This window comes from Onychostruthus taczanowskii, unplaced genomic scaffold (genome assembly GCF_017590055.1).
Source record: "Onychostruthus taczanowskii isolate IOZ18803 unplaced genomic scaffold, ASM1759005v1 scaffold51, whole genome shotgun sequence".
Classification (NCBI taxonomy): Eukaryota; Metazoa; Chordata; class Aves; order Passeriformes; family Passeridae; genus Onychostruthus; species Onychostruthus taczanowskii.
This window is the reverse complement of record NW_024502680.1, coordinates 5,538,524-5,555,779: the sequence shown is the minus strand read 5'-3', so window position 1 is coordinate 5,555,779 and position 17,256 is coordinate 5,538,524. Positions and strand designations below refer to the sequence as shown.

Below are 17,256 nucleotides of genomic sequence, written 5' to 3'. Positions count from 1 at the left end.
ATGTCTTTGCGGAGCAGGCTCAGCTGCTCCTCTCTCCTGAGAGGATTGCCCAGACCCTTAAAATACAGGAATGCAATATTTTGTGTTGACTTGTTGTTGTTTAGCGCATCCTCCCCCTCCGTGTCGGGGTTTGTTACTCGGTGGGTAATCCTTCATAACGAACCCGCGGGAGATTGATGGGGAGAGCTCGTTATGCACTTCCAGAGCCGTTCCACCGTCGTTCTGTAGCAGCAAAATGCACCATTAAAGGCAGAGAGCCCTGGGAATGATGGGACGTAATTAGTTGTTGCTGTAATATTTTTGATTGAAAGCGCAGAGATGCTGGAAGCGGCTTGGGGAAGTCAGTGCTCTCAGGAAGCTGTGAAGAGCAGCAGCTCTTGTTGGAGGGGAGAGGCTGATCCTGCTCATACCTTTGCTGCCACTCCGGTGCTGTAATTAAACCATCTGGGAGGTGCCACAGCATTCCTGCTGTGCAGGAGCTGTGCTGGCTCTGGCATGACAGTGCTCCCCTCACAATTCCAAGCTGGAACTAAATGGGGAATCCCCCACCAGAAGAGACATTTTGGGGGGGATATGCCTCCAGCAGCTCACTGCCTTAATCCCTGTGGCAGAGCTGTGTGGATTTTGTGTTCCTGCTTTTTCCCAGCTTAGTCTAAATTTCAGCATATATTAAAAACTTGCATGGGCAACCCTGGACTTGTGGTTAGAAGTGTGGTCATAGACAGGAACCTGGATTTACTCAGGCTACTTCCTGGTGTGTGCTTGAATGCTTTCATGGAATCACAGAATCCCAGAATGGTTTGGGTGGGAAGGATCTTAAAGCTCCTATTGTTCCATCCCCTGTCATGGGCAGGGACACCTTCCACTATCCCAGGTTGCTTCAAGCTCCATCCAACTGGCCTTGGACACTTCCAGGGATCCAGGGGCAGCCAGAGCTGCTCTGGGGAGCATGTGCCAGGTCCTCATCTCCCTCACAGGGAAGAATTTCTTCCCAATATCCAACATAAATGTAGTCTGTGTCAGTGGGGAAGCCGTTCCTCCTTGTCCTGTAACTGCATGTCCTTTTCCACAGTTTCTCTTCAGCTCTCTTGGAGCCCTTTTATTTACTGAAGCACCAATATATGAGAATCTTCTCATCCCATTTCTCTCAGCCTTAACTCATAGCAGAGCTGCTCCATCCCTTTAGGTATCTTCTTGGCCTCCTCTGCAGCAGCCCCATGTCCTTCCAGAGCTGGACACAGTGCTGCAGGTGAGATCTCGCCAGAGTGGAGTGGAGCATAAATTAACCTCTGGGAACAGTGAAAATTAAATTTTGATTATTCTGCCAGCACCTGTGGGACTTTCCTTCCAGTGGCATCCAGAGGTGTGATGCACACCACGAACGTATGGAGTGGTGATGATGGAAGCCGTGGTGCCACCTGCACGTGGACGTGGCTTGAAGTCACGGCAGCCCCGGGAAGGCAGAGCTTGTGGTACCATAGCAGTTAATGTTATTTAGCACCAGGCTTGAGAATAAAGCGTCTTGGCGCTGCTTCCCTGTCATTCCCTTTCCCTGGTAATGTCACCAAACTTGGACAGAAGCTTCCCAAGCTGTGCGTTCGCCTTGGGCTGATTTTGCTGAAGCTCTCGGAAGGGTAGGAAGAGGTAGGAAGCAAGCTTGGCATTTATGAGCGTGAAATAGAGGGGAAAATATAGTACTTTCCTTATGGAAAAGAAGTCTTGCTATTGTTCCCCTTCAGAAGACCACGCTGTGGGGCTGGGGGTGCCCAGGGATGTGCTCTGGGGCTGGATTTTGTGCTGACCCCATTGACACTTACCGAGGCACCTCAGGATGAGTCTCTGAGGATCTCACCTGTGGAGCATCCTCTGCCCCCCAGACCCGAGCCCTGTGTGCCCTGCCCCACCCCTCACTCGCCTGCCCTCCCATCTCCCCTCCCTCCAAAGGTTCAGCTATCAGCACCCACCTCCCTGCTCCCCACGTATCTTGGGGGGCTTATTTCCAGCAGCTGGCATACTTTCCAAATCTCCCTCTCCCCATCTGTTGTTATCAAGCCTCCTCTCTCCTTATTTTGCTTAATTTCTATCTTTTTCCTCTTGGTTGTCTTAGACAAGCCTGTGTCTCTCTACATATGCCCAAGCATTTGCTTTCGAGTGCCTTAGGCTGGTTCCTGCCGTTATCTTCTTGCAGGAGGGAGAGAGCTGCTGTTCCTTGCTTCGGGAGAGGGACCCGAGGCAATTACTGAGGAGTGATGCACTTATAGAAGTGTCTTTGTGGTCTCCCTGAGCAGAAAATTTGTTGTTGTAGCTCTTTCTTTCCAGATAACAGCATCGAAACGCAATCAGGTTGGGTTAGTTTGGGTTGGCCCTCTCCCTTTGTGTGTCTGCCTGCAGCCAGACCCTGCCTCCTTCTAGGGAAAAGTGACACCTTCTCATGGCATGATGGGCAAGAACCTGCCCTTGGGAGGTCTGAAATACGGGTTTCAGGCTGGGAGTTTTGGGAAAGAAGTTCTGCTTCATTTTGGACAGTTCAGAAAGGTTTTTCTGGAAGAGGCTTCAATCCTGCGGGAAGAGTGGTTGGCAAGACAGCATCAGCTGGTGTGAGATGAAGGCTATTCTCGCCCAAATAACTTATTTTTTCCTTGCTGTTGGAAGAATGCCAGCCCATCTTTCACTCCTCTGAGGCGCAGCTTATCCTGCCGCAGGCATCATCTCTGACCAAGTTTGCCCAGGAGGGTGTGGGGAGCCTGGGACAGCAGCAAGCCCTCCCTGTTGGATCACAGAGTGCCATCCCAGATGGATGCACTGCTTGGTACAGGGAAGCTGGTGCATTCTAATTGCTGGCATCTTTACTTGTTACGAGTGTAATTGTGAGTAGACGTTTGTTTTTGTATTGATAATTAGGGACTGGAACAGATGGCGAAGGCTTAGTTTAAAGTAATGTGTCCATTAAAGAAAATCTACTGTATACAGCTGAAGATTCTTCACTCCAAGAGAGCTCAGCTCTCGGTAGCAGAGCTCCTCTCTCTCTAATGAGGGCTTGGGCTGTCACAGCCCGGCCAGCAGAGCCTCCAATCCCAGAGACTTCTCCCAGAAAACTTACCGAGCTCCCTCCTGCTGACAGAGCATCCCCAGGTACCTGCTGTGCCCATGTGCAGGTGGGCAGGTGTGCAGGGAAATACTGGGGGAGCGAGCCTGGGGCAGGGGAGGGGCTGGCAGTGTCTTGGGCACGGAGCTTGGCATGGTGGGACTGCTGGATCCAGGTGACACGGTTCACTCGACGTGGCCAACGATGCTGTGCTGGATGTCGTGGTGCAGGGAAAGGATGTTCCCCTGGGGGTTTAATTAATACCCCGTGCCAATTAACGAGGACTGGTCCTCATGGAAGGGCGAGGCAGGTGGGATGGGAGGTGCAAGGTGTCCATGTGGCTTCTCGGCTCATTAGGGTTGCTCAGGCACTGATCTGCACTAATCCCCTCATTAGCAGCATTCCCTGCCTGTCCTCCTTGCCCAGTCCCAAGTGATGGGTAGGTGGGGGGTGGATCCTGTGTCCCCCAGACTATAGGGATATTTTGCAGATGTGGGTGCTGGGATCTCTGTCTTGTTCCCCATTTCTCTACGAGGATTTGGGATCTGTGAACCCTCTCCTGTTGAGGGAGGGTGCTCAGCAGCCACAGCCCCGAGCAGCCTGGCCATAAGTGCCCCACCAATGTCACAGTGTCACTTTTTCATCCCAGAAAATGAAGTAAAAGCCAAGGTTTCCTCCAAGAGGAAATAGGAGAGGTCAATAGGAAGTTGCTGAGCCATGTCCTTCTGATGCCAGTGCCTCTGCAGTCACAGGGGTGGGTGAACTCAGCAGGAATTTGAAGTCGAAGGGAGATTTAACCATCTTACTGTATTTAACAAAAAACTCCCAAATCAACCATTTTGCCAGTTCATGGATCATGTCTGTGGCAGTACCCTTGGTAGAGAGGACAAGATCTGTGCAGGAGATGATCTATAGGGGGTCAGGCTCTCGGCCCACTTATTCCTTTGCTTTGCAAGTTGCTTGGAAACATGGACCCATGGAAGTGCAAATGTTGTTCACAAAAATGGAATCCAGTATGCAGCAAGCCAATAATTACACACTTGAGAGAGACATTGATTATTTATTTCAGAGTTGCCCAAGCCTGAGTGCTTGGTGGTGTTCAAGCACTCCAACTATCAAAACTTTTTACTATTTATGCATTTTAGCAATCAAAATAATTAGCATTTATTGGCTACAATATTCTCTTATTGATTAATATTCTATCTTCTATTGGTTAATGACTATCTTGTTTCTCATGCTAATTAGTCCATGTGATCAGTCTTTCTCTTCTTTTGGGTCAGTGGTTTCTTGGGTTAGTGGTCTGTAAGTCATTGGTCATGACCTGCCACTGATGGAATTACCTTTTACCCATCAGAGCTGATTTCAGCACAATTGCTGGGTTGGCTTTATCAGTTTCTTCCTTATTTTGGGGGTTCTGCCAAATGTCCTTGTGGCCTCTAAGTTCTGCATTCTGTGTGCCCACTCTCAGTGGCACATCACACACATCCTTCCCAAGCATTGTCAGCCTTTCCTAGGACTGAGAAACATGCAGAGCCCTAGACCTTAACAAGGCAATTCTACCAAAAAAGATTTCTCTTCCCAACACCTGGGCATCACTTAGAGCTTGTGAGCTGCTGTTCACAGATTAAATCTCCTTTCCTGTTGACTAGGCTTGAAAGCTATAAAGATCAAACATTAATGAGCAGCCTTTCTTAAGAAAATTTTACACATTCCACATTTTGCACAAGCTCTGCATCTGTGGTGGAAACTTCTTGAATGTGACCTCCCTGGCCACAGAATCACCCAGGATCTCCAGAAACATCCAAAGTGAAAGCTTCTCTGCAGTTTATTTCCATTTATTCATTTATTGTTAATTAATTTCTCTATTTACTTAATTATTTTGAGGTCTTCCTCAGCATTGCTGCTGTGCCTTCCTGCTATCCTTCCAGAATGTGGAGCCTTTGGGGAGGAACTCGGGAGGAGGGGAGGGCTGAGGCTTTGGGAGGGGTCCTGGTGAGGATCATCTCGGAGCAGAGCTGGTCCTCGCGTGCTGCCGTCGCAGGGCGGCTGTGCTTTATCAAAAGTACATTCCTCTGTCAAGGCCGGGGAAGGAAGCTGTAAGTGTGTGGGACGGGAAGGGAGATGATGGAGTGAAAAGCCTTTCTGAGTAAACCTTTGGAAGAAGTGCTCTTCCTGTAATGGAGCCTGTCCTTATTTATCACAGAGGGTGGATGAGCCAGCTTGAGTCCCAGCCTGGCCATGGTGCCTGTGTCTCCCTGTTCTGTGCTGCCTCAGTTTCCCCTGTGTGACACAAGGACAGCCTGTTTGCTGTGGGGGAGAACACCAAGTGTTTTAGGGGCTCTCAGATCATCCCTTGCCATGCAGCCCACTGGCAGGAGATGTTTGCATGGCCTGTGGCTTCCAGCTCCACATCCATTTATATGGCTGTACACATCTTCCTGCTCATTTGAAGGGCTGTTGCAAGGATTAATGGCTGTTTAATTAGGGGCTGGACTGTTTGGAAGGGAAGGAAGGCGTGGAGGTGGTGGGAAGGTGAAGGGTGGTGAGAGTAAAAACTTGCTGGAGGTCTGGAGCACAAGCCCCTGGCCCCATTTTGACAAGGGCCTGGAGCGACAGGACAAGGGGGAATGGCTTCCCACTGCCAGAGGGCAGGGTTAGATGGGATATTGGGAAGAAATCCTTTCCTATGAGGGTGATGAGGCCCTGGCATAGCTTCCCAGGGAAGCTGTGGCTGCCCCGGGATCCCTGGAAGTATCCAAGGCCAGGTTGAATGGGGTTTGGAGCAACCTGGTCTAGTGGAAGGTATCTCTGCTCATGACAAGGGGTGGAACTGGATGAGCTTTAATGTTCTTTCCAACCCAAATCATTGCTGGATTCCATAATTCAGGGCTCGAGAGGAATTGCAGCTGGGATACTTCATTTTTAGCTGCCTTCTGCCAAATGGAAAATGACCAAAACTATAAAGTGACGTGTGACAGCGTGAAGGTCACCACGCTTTTCTGTTTCCCAAGTGGAGCTGGAGTGAGACATCTCCTCTCTGAGGGCACTGTGAGCAGGAGCAGCCTGGCACCGTGCAAAGCAGGGGGGCTGTGGGCTTTGAACACCCCTGGCAGTGCCACTACAGCATCCTGGGACCCGTTTGGGGTGCAGAAGCTTTGCCAGCTCCCAGCCCCTTTTCACTCCATGCCTGGGGACTGCCTTGCTCTCCCTGCCCCGGGGCCACGCTCAGCCCTGGGAGGGGTTTTGGGAGCGTTTATCACTCGTGTCAGGGTGGGGAGTTCCTGGTCACGCTTCTCCAGCTTCGCATCCTGGAGCGGCCGGCGAAGGGAGGGGTTGGAAGATTAATTGGAGCCTTGTTTCCCGCTTGTGATTGCTGGAGCAGCCGTGGAGAGATTAAAAGCAGCAGCCCGGCGGCAGCACAGATTCCTGGGCTGATTTTTATTTCCTGACCTTTATTTCTCTGGTTGCACCTCTTTTCCTGGCACTGCTGTGAGTACCTGGGACCACGCAGGAAAGGGGAGGGATCGGGGATGCTCAGCTCTGCCAGTTGCCAGCGGCACATCTCCTCCTGTTTGGTTGGGATGCAGGAATTGAAGCAATTAATCTGCATGTCTGCTTGCTGCAAACAAATAAATAAAACCTGGAGGGTTTTCCCCATCTGTTTCTTTATGGTGTTGCTCTCGTTATTATTCTTGTTGTGTTTTGGTGTTTTGGTTTTTTGTTTTACGTCTAAAAGTAGGGAATGATGTGACTCTGTGAAATACAGCATTTTTTGATTTTTTAGGGTTTGTTTTTTTTTTGTTGGTGATAGTATTTTCCTTTCCTGGGCAGGGAAGGGTCAGAGCTGGCAGTGTGAGCTGCGTTCAGGCCGTGACTCCTGACAAAGAGTCTTCTCCTGCCCTGTTTGCCCCAGAGCAAAACTGCCTTGAGTCCATTGGGGCACCTGCTGTTGATTCCTGAGCTCTCCAAGGGTCAGGTGCATGCTGTGGGAAAGCAACTGAGTGTTTTCCCACATCTCTGTGCTCATAAAGTAATGGAAAACTTAGGGAATAACTGCTTCACTTTCCTTTTCTTCTGTTTCCTCAGAAACTTTGATGGATACGCGGACGGCAACGGCCGAGCTGGGCTGGACCGCCAACCCACCTTCAGGGGTAAGTTCCACTTGTCCTTATGTGATCCAGGGAGGTCCATGCTTTTAACCCCACTACTGGTAGGAGTAAAATGCTGGTGGGAAGCCAGAGGAGTCACAGTGGGAACAGCAGTTCCCCATAGGGCTGGTGTGGAGTGCCAGGGCATCGCTGAGCCAGGCTGAGCATCCTTCCCCGAGCCAGTCCTGGGGATTGGTGAAGATGGAACTTGTCTCCATCTCCATGCTTTCTCTTTCCCTTCCTGTCCTCCTTCCTCGTGAAGGGTTCAGCCCCATCACTGCTCTCCATCCCCCTGCTCGTGCCTTCCCTCTCCCTGTGCCAAAAGGCTTATAATTAGGAAACATTAGCAGGCTCCAAACAGCTTTCATACCTGGAACATCATCCATAATTGCACACGGCAGTGCTCTTCCTTGGCTATTAATGTCACTTTTATGAAGTAATGAGGAACCAAACACCCTGAGGCACTTAAAACATCTTTTTTATATAATATGGGCCTTTGAGGAATGGAAGCATAAAATAACCTGACTCACATTCTCCTGGCAGAAAAAGTGAGAGATGGAGCTGTGGGTGGGAGGGGATGTGAGCTGATGGATGGGCACCACGGTGGGACAGGCAGGCTGGGAGCAGCAGCAGGGCCCATCCCTGGGGACTCCAGGATGTGACACCAGAGGGGAGAGGATGCCAGGCTGCAACTTTGATTGGGTGTCACCGGCTTGGCCAAGTCTTCAAAAGAAATTATTTTGCACACCATCACCAAAGCTGGGCCACACCTGCAGCAGGCATGAAATCCACTCGAGACATGTCAGAGCCCCTTGAATTGCGGTATTTCACTACTGCATTGCTTTGGAAAAATTTTGAGCCCAGAAAAATTGCTGGAAAAATGCAGGAGGGGCACGTGCAGGTGATGGAGACAGGATATAAATAGCTGCCTGCAGCTGCTGTCACTGAAAGGTGTGTGAGGCAGGCGGGGAGCTTGTGTTGTAAGGCATGGTGGTCTCACCCTCTGCAGAGCAGCTCTGTAAAATCCCTCCCCAGCCCCATCCCTGCATCCCACTGTGTGCCTCCCTGCAGCCATCCAATTCTTGCTCCTCTGACACTTCCTGGGGAGGCTTCTGCTTTACAGGAGTGTGTATTAAACCTTCCACAAAGTATTTAAAATGCCAAGTCTTTTATTTAAAATCATAGAATCACAGAGTCCTTTAGGTTGGAAAAACCCTCTCACACCATCAAGTCCAACCATTAACCCAGCACTGCCAAGGCCAGCACTGACCCATGTTCCCAAGTGCCACAAAAGCTGTATGGACAGCTTTTACATCCCTCTAGAAATGGGGACTCCACCACTCCTCTGGCAGCTGTGACAGAGCTGGACAACCCTTTACTGGGAAGGAACTTTCCCTAATATTCAATCTAAAACTTCCCTGGCACAACTTGAGGCCATTTCCCCTTGTCCTGTCTCTTGGTCCCTGGGAGCAGAGCTCAACCCCCCGCTCCCAAGCTGTCCCCTGCTGTCAGGGAGTTGTGCAGAGCCAGAAGGTCCCCCCTTTTCTCCAGGCTGAGCCCCTTTGCCAGCTCTCTCAGCCACTCTTGGTGCCCCAGATCCTTCCCCAGCTCTTTTCCCTTCCCCAGACATGTTCCAGCCCCTCGATGTCCTTGTCATGAGGGCCACAGAACTGTCCCCAGGACTGGAAGTGCCCCAGCAATGCCCAGCACAGGGGGTGGTCACTGCCCTGGTCCTGCTGGTCACGCTATTCCTGACAGGATGAGAGGCTCCTGGTGGCTGCTGGGTCTCAGCTCCTTCTCTGAAGCTGCTCTCATCTCTCTTGGGGCTGGAGGAACAGGGATTTGATGAGCCACCTCTCCTGACCCTGGGTTGCCATTGGCATGGGCTCTGTGCAGGATTTGGGTCCCTTTTGGGTCCCTTTGGGTGGTGGCATCTCCCCATGGTATGTTGAGCTCCCAGAGGGGCTGTTTACCCCAGCTCACTGACCTGGCCCAGGTTTGGGGCCAGGGCTGTTGATGTTCATGCTGGGGTCTGATGCCAGCCAGGCTGCAGGGGCTGTGGTCTCTCAGGACAGGCTGTGGCAGGATGTGGGCTCTGCTTCTGCTCTTCCTGATGGACGTGCTTTAAATCTTAGTGGAGACACAGAACAACATTGACTTAATCCCCAGCTCCCTATGAGTTATTTAGTGGTATCTCATCAAAATGATGCATTTGCTGCTGCTAGAGCATTAGTGGCAGCAGGTGCTGGCACTGTGGGTCCTTCCTGCTGCTCCCAGTGCCCGGTACCTGTAGTGCTCAACCCAAGGGATGCACAAAGACAGTGCCAGGATCTGGCCCTGGACTCTACTGAGGGATTTCCAAGGGCATTTCATGTTATTCCTAAATGCAGGAAACCTTGAAGTGCAGCGGAATTTATTGGCAGGTTTAGGCTCTGAGTTTTAGGCTCTGAGGTTTTTGAGGATGAAGAGGAGGATTCCTGCAGTGAGGACAGTGGAGCCTTGGTGCTGGTGCTAATGCTGGAGGAGAGCTCGTTGTCTGGCCTTAATTGGAGGCAGGCTGTAATGTAAAGCCCAGGTGGGAACAGCAAACAATGGCAAGCCCTTGGTCAGGGAGGATTGTACAGCTCCTGCTCTGAAAAGGTGTCTGGTAATGAAGGGGCACTGAATCCCCATGCCTTGTGCACGGGGGAGAGAGGGGGTTTTGCAGTGCTTTCCTGGCATGGGATGAGAAGGAAGAACACTGGGCTGGATGAGGGAGGCTTTGTTCCTAGTTTGGTAACCGTGGCTTAACAACAATGTGCAACCTTGAGTTCTGATCTTGGCTTAAGTGTAGCAGAGCTGAGTAGGTGGGCCTGGGAGTAAATGTTCTGCTGCACTTGTTGGCAGCGTGAGGAGGACCCTGCTTTGAAAACAAAACAAAAACCGGTGTTTTGTTACATCAAGGCTGTGGTTCACAGGAGGAAAGCTTGGGGATGGGTTGAGAAATGTGGTTGTTCAGTGGAAAAGGGAAGAAGGGAAAAATCTGTGAGGTTTGAGGGTTGGTTGTGGTGCATCAGCTTGTCAGGACTCAGTGTGACGGGGCAGGGTGGCATCACCTGCTGTGCCCTGTGTAAACACAGGCGTGAACGCTGCTGCAGCTTTGCTCCTGGAAATTATCCCTGATACTGAGGGAGCTGCTTAAAGATTGCCATATGAATAATGCTGTTATGAGGAGACTGTAAACATGGATTAGTTAAAATGAATGGATTATGAGGCTGTAAATCTGTCTGTAGGACTCTAATGCCATCATAGACTATTCACAGTTTGCTGCTGTCCCTTAATTGAAATTGTAGCCTGGATTATATTAATGCCCTTCTATAAATCGAATTGCGAATCTATATTCCCTCTCTCCACAGCAGTAATGTTTTATTTAGTTGGTTTTCTTTGCCGGGGGAAATGATCCCGTTGTGCCGGGAGCTTGGGGTCAGGCTCACTCTCCAGCCCACGTGCTGGCTCGGCCTTTAATGAAGCTGTCGCCTCATGTGCTGCCTTCCCTCCTGCCTCCAGATGCCTGGGCCATCTTTATTCCCATTTTTACATCCTCTCAGGGCAGTTGCCCATGTGGAAAAGATGTTTTAACATTTTAACATCAATTGGGAGCAATGGGTAGAGGCATGGAGGGGTAGGAGGGTGGGGATTTCTTCTGGTCCTGGCCTGGTTGATTGTTCTGCGTGTGCATCACATTGTGTGCCCATAACCACATTCCTCATCCCCTCTGGAGCTTTGGGATTGTCCTCCCAGCCCTGCCCTGGGCAGGGTGAGTGGCCATTGCCTGTCCCTCTTCCTCCTTCTCACCACTTCTCCCTGCTCCTTTCTGCAGTGGGAAGAAGTCAGTGGCTACGACGAGAACCTCAACACCATCCGTACGTACCAGGTGTGCAACGTCTTCGAGCCCAACCAGAACAACTGGCTCCTCACCACCTTCATCAACCGGCGCGGGGCTCACCGCATCTACACCGAGATGCGCTTCACTGTGCGCGACTGCAGCAGCCTCCCCAACGTCCCCGGCTCCTGCAAGGAGACCTTCAACCTCTACTACTACGAGACAGACTCTGTCATTGCCACCAAGAAGTCCGCCTTCTGGACGGAGGCACCCTACCTCAAAGTGGACACCATCGCTGCTGACGAGAGCTTCTCCCAGGTGGACTTTGGGGGCCGGCTGATGAAGGTGAACACGGAAGTGAGAAGTTTCGGGCCCCTGACCCGCAATGGCTTTTACCTGGCTTTCCAGGACTACGGGGCTTGCATGTCTCTGCTGTCTGTCAGGGTCTTCTTCAAGAAGTGCCCCAGCGTGGTGCAGAACTTCGCCATCTTCCCGGAGACGATGACGGGTGCGGAGAGCACCTCTCTGGTGACGGCGCGCGGCACCTGCATCCCCAACGCCGAGGAGGTGGACGTGCCCATCAAGCTGTACTGCAATGGTGACGGCGAGTGGATGGTGCCCATCGGCCGCTGCACCTGCAAGGCTGGCTACGAGCCCGAGAACAACGTGGCTTGCAAAGGTAAGGTTGGCTTTGGGCAACAAGCCCTTTGTGTTTGTTTTCAGGCAAAATGTTTGTCCCCAAACAAACTGTTTTGTGCGGTAGGCAGGACTTCCCCCGATGTGGTTTTGCTCCAGGGAGAAGGCAGGAGTTTGGGAGCAGTGGTCAGCTTGTGGTTTCTCACTGTGCTCTGGTCAGTGGCCAGACCTGGTGAGCAGTGTGGCAGTGCTGGTGCCGCTGCCAGCCTGCTGGAAGTCACCTCTGTGATGTGGTGCCTTCAAAGTGCTGCACTCGCCGGACAGGCTCTGTCGTTTGCCTCGTTGTTTTCCTGGCAGAGCCAGGCAGCTGCCATCAGGCCTGGCTGCCGTGGGGCTGCTCTGATTCTTGGTGTTAACTGGAATTGTTGTGCTGGTTTTTGGGTTCCCCAGCCACGTGTGCTGCTGTCTGCTGGAATCCTGCAGTGTGAGGTTATGAATATGGAAACAGTGCTCACTGCTTTTCGTTTCCTTTTGCCCTTGTGGTGAATACTTCCCAAATACCATTGGAGTGTTGGGGTTTTTTTTCTATTGGCTGCTCTTTCCTTGTCCTCTCCCAAATTAAGGTGTTGGTTTTGCATGCTGCTTGGAAGGAAGGGAGAGGAGGGGGGTTTTTGCTCACCCTGTTTTATCAGTTCCAAATAGCTTCTAGAAGGTTGAGGAAGGGTTGGGCTCAGGGAAGGGTTCCTGACAGGGAAGGGTTGGGAAGAAGGAGAAGGTCAAAGTGCTTAAGGGCTGGTTTGGCAGGTTGTGATGGGAAGAGATCCCACTTGGATCTCTTTTGATGCAGGTAGGAGAATGTGTGTACCACCAGGCTTGGCTGTGATGCTCCTTGGGGAGTCCCTCAAGGTGTTCCTTCTCCACCTGTAACTCTGGATATGTGGAAATGGCAAAGCTGGGATTCAGGCTGTGAAGAAGCTTGTGTGATGGTTTGCTCTAAACCTGGGAACTTGTGTAGGTTTTCACCACGCAAAGCCTCATTCCTACCTGGCCAAGGTGGGTGTGGTGACACCTTCCTGTGCCAGGGCTCTGACAATAAGGAAACCCCAGAATCCTTTCTCAAACAGCATGGCTGGGGGATTCCTGTGAGTTTTGTGGTTGAGCTTTAGGGTGGTTTTGTTCCCACCAGGAGATTCCTGTGAGGAGCTGAAGCTCTCAGTCAGGGGGAGGGCTCTCTGCAAACAGAGCGTTTCTGGCGAGACGTTCCTCTGCTATTGAACCAACACACAGAAAGCACACATGGTTGTATGGCAAAATGACATTTCTCATCATGGGAAAACAAATACTAATTTTAGCTAAACACTGGAATTGGGAAGTAATGTCACTTTGCCAGAGACGGAGGAAAACAGTGATAATGTAAAACTGTGGGTTTTGGTGGTGTTGACCTCTCTGCCAGCTGGAGGAAGGTGGGGTCTTGAGTGCTCCTGACCCCTGGGAGGACTGTGATGCACCTTCTCAGTGTTTGGGGAAGGGCACAGGGTTGACAACACCAGGATGAGAGGCATGGGAGCAAACCTGTTGAGAGTGGGTGTTAGACCCATCTCCATGGCTTTTTTTATTTCCTTTCCTTGTGCAAACCCCACCAGGGTTGTGAAGTATTCATGCCATCAAAGCTACACCAAGCAGACCCCAGGAAATTGGGGATTTGTTGGGTTTTCTGTGCCCTGGTTCCTGTCTCCAGCTGTGCTCCCACTCCTCAGCACTGATCCCCAAGGAGAAAGTGCTGAGCTCCTGGTGAGCATTTTGCCTTTTCATGGGGAGTGTGCTTTGTATTCAGACTCCTTGAGGGAAAGATTAAGGGATCCTGGCAGCTTCAAGGAGTAGGAATATCTTTTTAGATTGACTGGCAGCATGTAGGATCCTGAAAGGCACCAGAGTATGCTGTGGGTGCAGGGCAAGCAGGTGTTAAATGGCACCAAGCACGTCTATGATGACAGGAATGTGCTGTTTGATGATTCCATGGGTGCTAGTAAGATGCTGTCTGTGGAGGAGAGCTCCAAGTATTTTCCAGTTCCTTTGTCAGGAGGACGGAGAAGAGGCTGGGATTGAATGCAGACCTGTTTGTCTGAAAGCCCTGATCAATGCTGCTGAGGAACCCAAATCCTATATATCCCTCATCCCCTGGAAGTTCACTAAAACCCCTCCTAAAAGTTTGATCCAGGGTTAACATCTTGAATTTTGGAAAATTAACTGCTTTTGAATAAAAATCTGACCTTGGCTTGGACTCTGGCTCCATGGTAGTTCATTGGCCATGAAGCTCCTCCTTGTATCCCCATGGACCTTGGAGCTGGCAAGGGAAGACCTAAGCCCACTGCTGCCCTCCATGAAGGTTGGTGGGCAGGAGGTGTTACATGGCAAAGTCTAGAAATAAAAATTCCTTGGTTTTCTGTTTGACTTTGTTTTCTCGGAAGGGGTTGTATTCCTCTGCCTGGTGTTCCTGGCAGGGAAGCTGCTGGGCTTGTACCCTGGCTCCTGGGAAGCACATACTCCTGACATCTGCTCCAAGCCTTCATCAGCCTGAGATGAGACACTTAACAAGCCTGTGAGAATTGTCGCCAAGGAGAAAAAAAACCAAAAAAAGAAAATCCCTCACTATTTGAAGGCTGAAGAAAGAGGCTTCATTCCTGCGTGGTGGGGAAAAAGATAGGGTTGGATTGTTTAGCTCCCCCAGCTCTGTCTCATCCTCGCTCCACTGGGAAGAAGGCTGTGCCTACCATGGGGCCATTAGACCGGAGCGGGTTCATGCTGACGGTGGAGCTTGGGCCACTCAGGGATTCAGTAATCCCGGCTTTTAGCGGCTCTTATGGCTCGAGGGAGGCACAAGCACCACGTCATCTTTGTTGGGGGTACTCAGAGCCCTGAGGAGATTATCCTCCTGTTTTGGGTCAGAGGGATGGGGGGCTGCTACCACCGCTGCGCCAGGGTGGGCGTGGGAGAGAGGGGAATTGTCTCTGTGGATCAGCCCCGTTATTTGTTCCCATCGCAGGCTGGTTTGGCACAGACTCCCTGGCACAGCTCTCAGCTGTATGCCAAAGCCCAGCGGCCTGCCCAGCCCATCCTGTTGGACACCCTGTGCCCGCGGGGGTGGTGGGTCAGTGTGAGATGCAGGCTCTGCCTGAATCCCAAATGAATAATTCATTTGGTGCGCGAGGGAGCCCACGCTCTCCTCGGGCTGATATTAAATCCATTCGTCTTGCTCTGCCCCGTCCCTCAGCCCTGCTTTATGGCTTCCTTGTGTGGTCAAGGGGCAATGCATCATGGTGCTGGGGAGGAGGTGGGAGGGAAGGTGGCAGCAGGGATCACTGGGAGGCGGGGGAAACCTTGGATGAGCAGGCTGGGTGGATTTCGCTTTTTCTCCTCAAGGAAGATTGTTAAACCCTTTCTCTCCTGGTGTTTGAAACCTGATGATGGCAAAGGAACCCCTCACTAGGATGTTGGCTGTTGTGTCTCTTGGCTTTCATCCCTTTTGAGTTTGAGGGCTGGGCACTGCGTTTCTGTCTGCTGGAATCACGCTGGCTTTCTCTCTGACCTTCCCAGTGCTGGGCACTAACTCGGGTGCACGGAGAAGGAAAAAGTCTGGGACTGAACTACCTTTGTGCTGAATTTCTGTGTTGTATTTATAAACTCAGGAAGAAGGGGTGAGAGAGCAGTCCTGCTGCTTCCCGGCCTTGTCTCACTTTCAGTTTTCCCCTCTTGGCAAATTCCTGTGCTGGCGGGTTCAATCTGCCACTGCTGGCCTGTCTGCTACAGCAGCTGGAAATCGGACCTGGCAGGGGGAAAAAATCAAAATAAACCCCCCAAAACAAGAGCAAAGCTGGGCTGTACTGCCTGCAATGAAAAGGCTGCTCATCAGGCAGCCTTGCTTCCAGGCATCCCTGGCTTTCCACACAGCAGCCACTCCCCTATCCCGTCTCCAGCCAGGTCCCCATCCTTCCTTACCTGCTGACCGATGTGCTGGGCTCTGCCCTGCCTTTGCCAAAGCTCTGTGTGGGTTTATCCTGATCTCCTTCATCCCTTTGATTTCTCTGTCTCCTTGCCGTGTTTGTCCTTCCCTTCTGCCTTTTGTGTGGAGGAATGGATCCGGGAAAGGGGCAGGTCCGACCTTGAATGTTGAGGAGTGAGCAGCTCCATGCTGGCTCCCCTGTTATCCTCCCCTCCTGCTGAGCAGCCCTGGGGATAATTATTGATTCCCTCTCCTTATCCATCACAGGAGATTGGAAACAATGTGAGTTATAAAGTGATTTTTTAAAATAATTGCAAGCGTTTTGCAATTAGTAGTAGAACAATTTGCTGTCGCTTAGAACAAGGGAATTGTCAAATTTTCACAATGAAATTGTTTCTTGTATTGAGAACTGGGAATTTTTGGGCTCTGGCTGTGCCCTTGCCTGCCTTTTCCCTGCTCCATGGTCCAGCCTGATGCCCCTGCACCATTTTGGGGTGCCCAGGAGAGGTTTTCGTTGGTGATGAAGGTGATGTTGGTTTTGTCCCATGGGTAAATGGCAGCAAGGGAGGTCATGGGGACACAGAACCTTGCTCCCCATGCCTTTAGCTGTATTTATCTCATCCCAATGTGCTGCAGCTCCATGCCCAGCTGCCTGGATGCCTGGGGCAGGGTGAGCACACCAGGCATTGGCAGGGACTGCAAAAAAAGCCCTTTTTTTTTCTTTTAAGAGCAGCTTAATGTTTTATTTCTTCTCCAATCTGCTGGTCCATACACTTGCCCGTGGCTGAAAATCATTTTCTTTCCAGCCTCTGTGCTGACCTCTCTCCTCCCCACCACTCTGGCATCTCATTCCAGCTCATTCCAGGCCTACAAGTGATCTTTTTTAGGTTTTATCCTCTAAAGCAGGAGGGGAAAAACAAAGAGGTAAAATTAAAGTGGTTGCCCTGCTCTTCTCTCCTTCCACCTGCCCTTGGGTTTGGTTTAGCAGAGCATGGGACGGGGCCAGCAGCATCCCAGAGTAGGCCAGGTAGAACAAGGGCTGGGGACAAAAAATAAATATTTGGACTTAAAAACCATCAGCATTTCATGAAGCTCTTTACTTTAGGCTTAGGTCAGGCAGTTTGTTCCCAAACCTTTCCAAACCTGTGGACAAACAGCTGATGCACACCGGGGTCTCTGCCTGGAAGCTGGGTAGAAAGGAGTGATGCTCAGGATGATTTAAGTGTTTTTCCAAAATGTTTCCCTGAGGGTTAGAATTGGGATTTCAAGCTTTCCTCCTGCCCAGTATCCCACGGCTGGACAATGTCACCACACTGGGGCTGTGCATCTCCTCCTCCCTGTGCACTGCTGTGCCTCTGTTCCCTGGGGCTTGGGCACCTGTGACCCACTACCCCACTAACCATCCCAAAAGCTGCTTTTAGACCCAAATCAGAGCAGCTGGGGCACTTTCCACCCTGAACGGCAGCAAAGATGTCCAGGGGGTGTTTTATTTCAGGCTTAGCTGAGCCACAAACCTCTGACTGCT

The 17,256-nt window shown here is 51.2% G+C and overlaps 1 protein-coding gene across 4 annotated transcripts in view; it reads left to right on the top strand.

Annotated features, from left to right (window-relative positions):
• The window catches only part of EPHB1 (EPH receptor B1), a 79,582-nt gene that overhangs the window by 17,945 nt on the left and 44,381 nt on the right, over positions 1–17,256 (top strand). For all 4 annotated transcript variants that reach the window (XM_041416226.1, XM_041416225.1, XM_041416228.1 and 1 more), the window contains 2 exons: positions 7,172–7,236; positions 11,093–11,774. In XM_041416226.1, the coding sequence (XP_041272160.1) occupies positions 7,172–7,236; positions 11,093–11,774 (747 nt within the window). The remainder of the gene's footprint in view (positions 1–7,171; positions 7,237–11,092; positions 11,775–17,256) is intronic.